Source organism: Alosa sapidissima, chromosome 6 (assembly GCF_018492685.1).
Source record: "Alosa sapidissima isolate fAloSap1 chromosome 6, fAloSap1.pri, whole genome shotgun sequence".
Lineage (NCBI taxonomy): Eukaryota > Metazoa > Chordata > Actinopteri > Clupeiformes > Clupeidae > Alosa > Alosa sapidissima.
The window spans coordinates 12,555,695-12,558,194 of NC_055962.1; the positions used below are offsets into that span (position 1 = coordinate 12,555,695).

General features: G+C 43.4%; 1 protein-coding gene across 3 annotated transcripts in view; it reads left to right on the plus strand.

Moving 5' to 3' along the window:
- Positions 1 to 2,500, plus strand: part of si:dkey-71h2.2 (low density lipoprotein receptor adapter protein 1) — a 55,892-nt gene that overhangs the window by 21,827 nt on the left and 31,565 nt on the right. For all 3 annotated transcript variants that reach the window (XM_042096078.1, XM_042096077.1, XM_042096079.1), the window contains exon 2: positions 531 to 673. In XM_042096078.1, coding sequence (XP_041952012.1) covers positions 531 to 673 — 143 coding nt within the window. The remainder of the gene's footprint in view (positions 1 to 530; positions 674 to 2,500) is intronic.

Below are 2,500 nucleotides of genomic sequence, written 5' to 3' on the forward strand. Positions count from 1 at the left end.
CCATCACTTGTTAGAGCTGTTTTTCTTCTCCTGCCTTATCTCTTCTAGTCAGTAGTTGCTTTTTAGAGAGATAAAATCTGTTCTTAACACTTGAACTCACTGCATGTTCTAGGTTATTGAATGTGGCTGAGTGACGTTTTATGTAACACTGACTGTTGCTAATGTATGCTGAATTAAGAGGTTTAAAGCCCTTTCCTGTTGTACATATACCCATTTGAATGAATTCCTCCATCAAAATGGTGTCTGTCAGTAGCAACACATTCATCTATAGTCACAAAGTTACCTATTTCAGCATCAAAGCTCTATCAGTGAATGAGAATTTATTAATTCATTTGATTAAATTGATTAAGGAACAGATTAATTAATTGATTAACAAACCAAAAACTCCTAAACTTACCCATTACAGTAGCAACACATTTCTCCATCACATAGTCATAAAGTTACCAGTTTCAGTGACAAAGAAAGAAAGCATGGACGAATGAATAAATGAATGACTGAATGATGAAATGTCTTTCTTGTGTTTACCACAGAGCTGCCAGAGAACTGGACGGACACCAAGGAGACTCTGCTGGAGGGCATGGTGTTCAACGTGAAGTACCTGGGCATGACGCTGGTGGGCCAGCCCAAAGGGGAGGACATGGCCGCCGCCGCCATCCGCCGCATCGTCACCACGGTGAGGGCATTACCATGGAGTTACCATGGAGCTTCAGGAGAGAGAGGGATGGGGGAGGGGAAGGAGAAGAGAGATGAAATTTGAGGAAGTCAAGAAGTGATCTTTTTTTTCTTTTTGAGCGGTTAGCTTTTTCTATTCATTTGCACATAATGTGATGCTAATGTCTTCTTATTCACCATTTTCCAGAGTGAATGAACAGACTCTGATTTCAGGGCTTTGGTAATCTTCCAACATTTTTTGTTGTCAATTATCACTGCATTAGATTTATAAAGCATCACAGATGAGTGTTCCTGTTAATGCATATTCAACAGCATCTGCTCTCGGGAAGGACAGCCAGTTTGTGACATTGTCTCTTCAAAGTCTCTGTTACTTTAACCTTTGGCTCTGATTTTACTTTTCAGACTAATTAAATTAATATATCGATATGAAAATGTATATGATAATACGTCTTTGTATCTATTTATTTATTTATATATTTTTGTCTGAGTGCGCCTCATATTGTATGGAGGGGCACTGACCCTCACTGTCTCAGGCTCCTCTTTCCTCTTAGGCTGCTGTTGTCACGGCAGCTGTTTGCGGCCTGTGTGGCTGCACTAAGAACAGTGAAGCACAGGGCCTTGGTCTTCCTCTGGTGAGCCCAGACATACAGCCTGTTCCCCCTCTCCTCCCACAGGCACTTTCTTTTGGCTGGGGTTAGATCCAGTCTGAAAGAATCCTGATGTTTTCGAGTCTGCGGGGTCCGCTGCTCTGGAGATTTCTGACAAACCCTCTTAGAAGAGACACAAGCTTCTCTCGGTGTTGGTCTCCAATCTCCTGAGATGGGCTCTTCTCATCCCCCATGGCCAACTGAGGTCCCCTTGAGTCACATGACTGGGTCAGGTCTGCGGAGAAAGATGAAATGATCATTCAAAAGTTCTCATCAGGTGTTTACTTCAACTCTCAGGATACACCATCAAAACGCTCTCCTTACTGCTACTATAGCGTTAGCCTTCTCCTCCAGCTGGTCTCTTTCTGCTAGGGTTAGATCCTGATGTTTCCCAGCCTGTGACGTCAGCTGCTCTGTGGACTTCTGACAATCTTGTCATGGAGGAGACACGCCCTCTGTGTCCATCATCAACCTCTTGAATCGGGCTCCTCCCATTCTCCCCTCGGCCAGTTCAGGTCTTTCAGTGTTTGGACATGACAGGTTTGGGTCTATGGAGAGAATATATATATTATGAAATAATAACGATTCAAATGAAACAAAGCGTCCACTTCAACTCCTCTGGGATATCCAACCCTCCAAATATCTGGGATATCCAACCCCCAAATATGTTCAACTTCCTGCGACTAGTGTTAGCCCTCTGTTGCAGCCTCCGTCCGTTCAAAAAAGCCACACAGCCTCCTTCCCCTCTCCTCCTCTAGCTGGTCTCTTTGTACTGGGGTTACATCCTGATGTTCCCCAGACAGTATGATCCACTGCACTGGGGACTTCTTACAATCCTGTCTTGGGGGAAACAAAGGCCTCTCTTGGTCTCTGTCATCAGCTGTTGTGTTTTCTGTGGAGATGTGTGGGATTACACTGCTGTGCACACAGGTGCAAGTAGTAGATGTAATAGTGGTTTAACTTGCTCCAACATACTTCAAAATCCAGTCTTTATTGGAACAACCACATGAAATTGGAATAAGGCATCTGTCCAATGACACAATTTTAGTTTAAAGAGAATTGTTGTTCTTATTTGTTCTCAACAGCTGTTTAATTCTGTCAAAACATGAATGTGGTCTTGGTTGAAGGCACTGCATACAGTGATCATACTGAAGGGGTCACCCAGCATACACATTGATGCA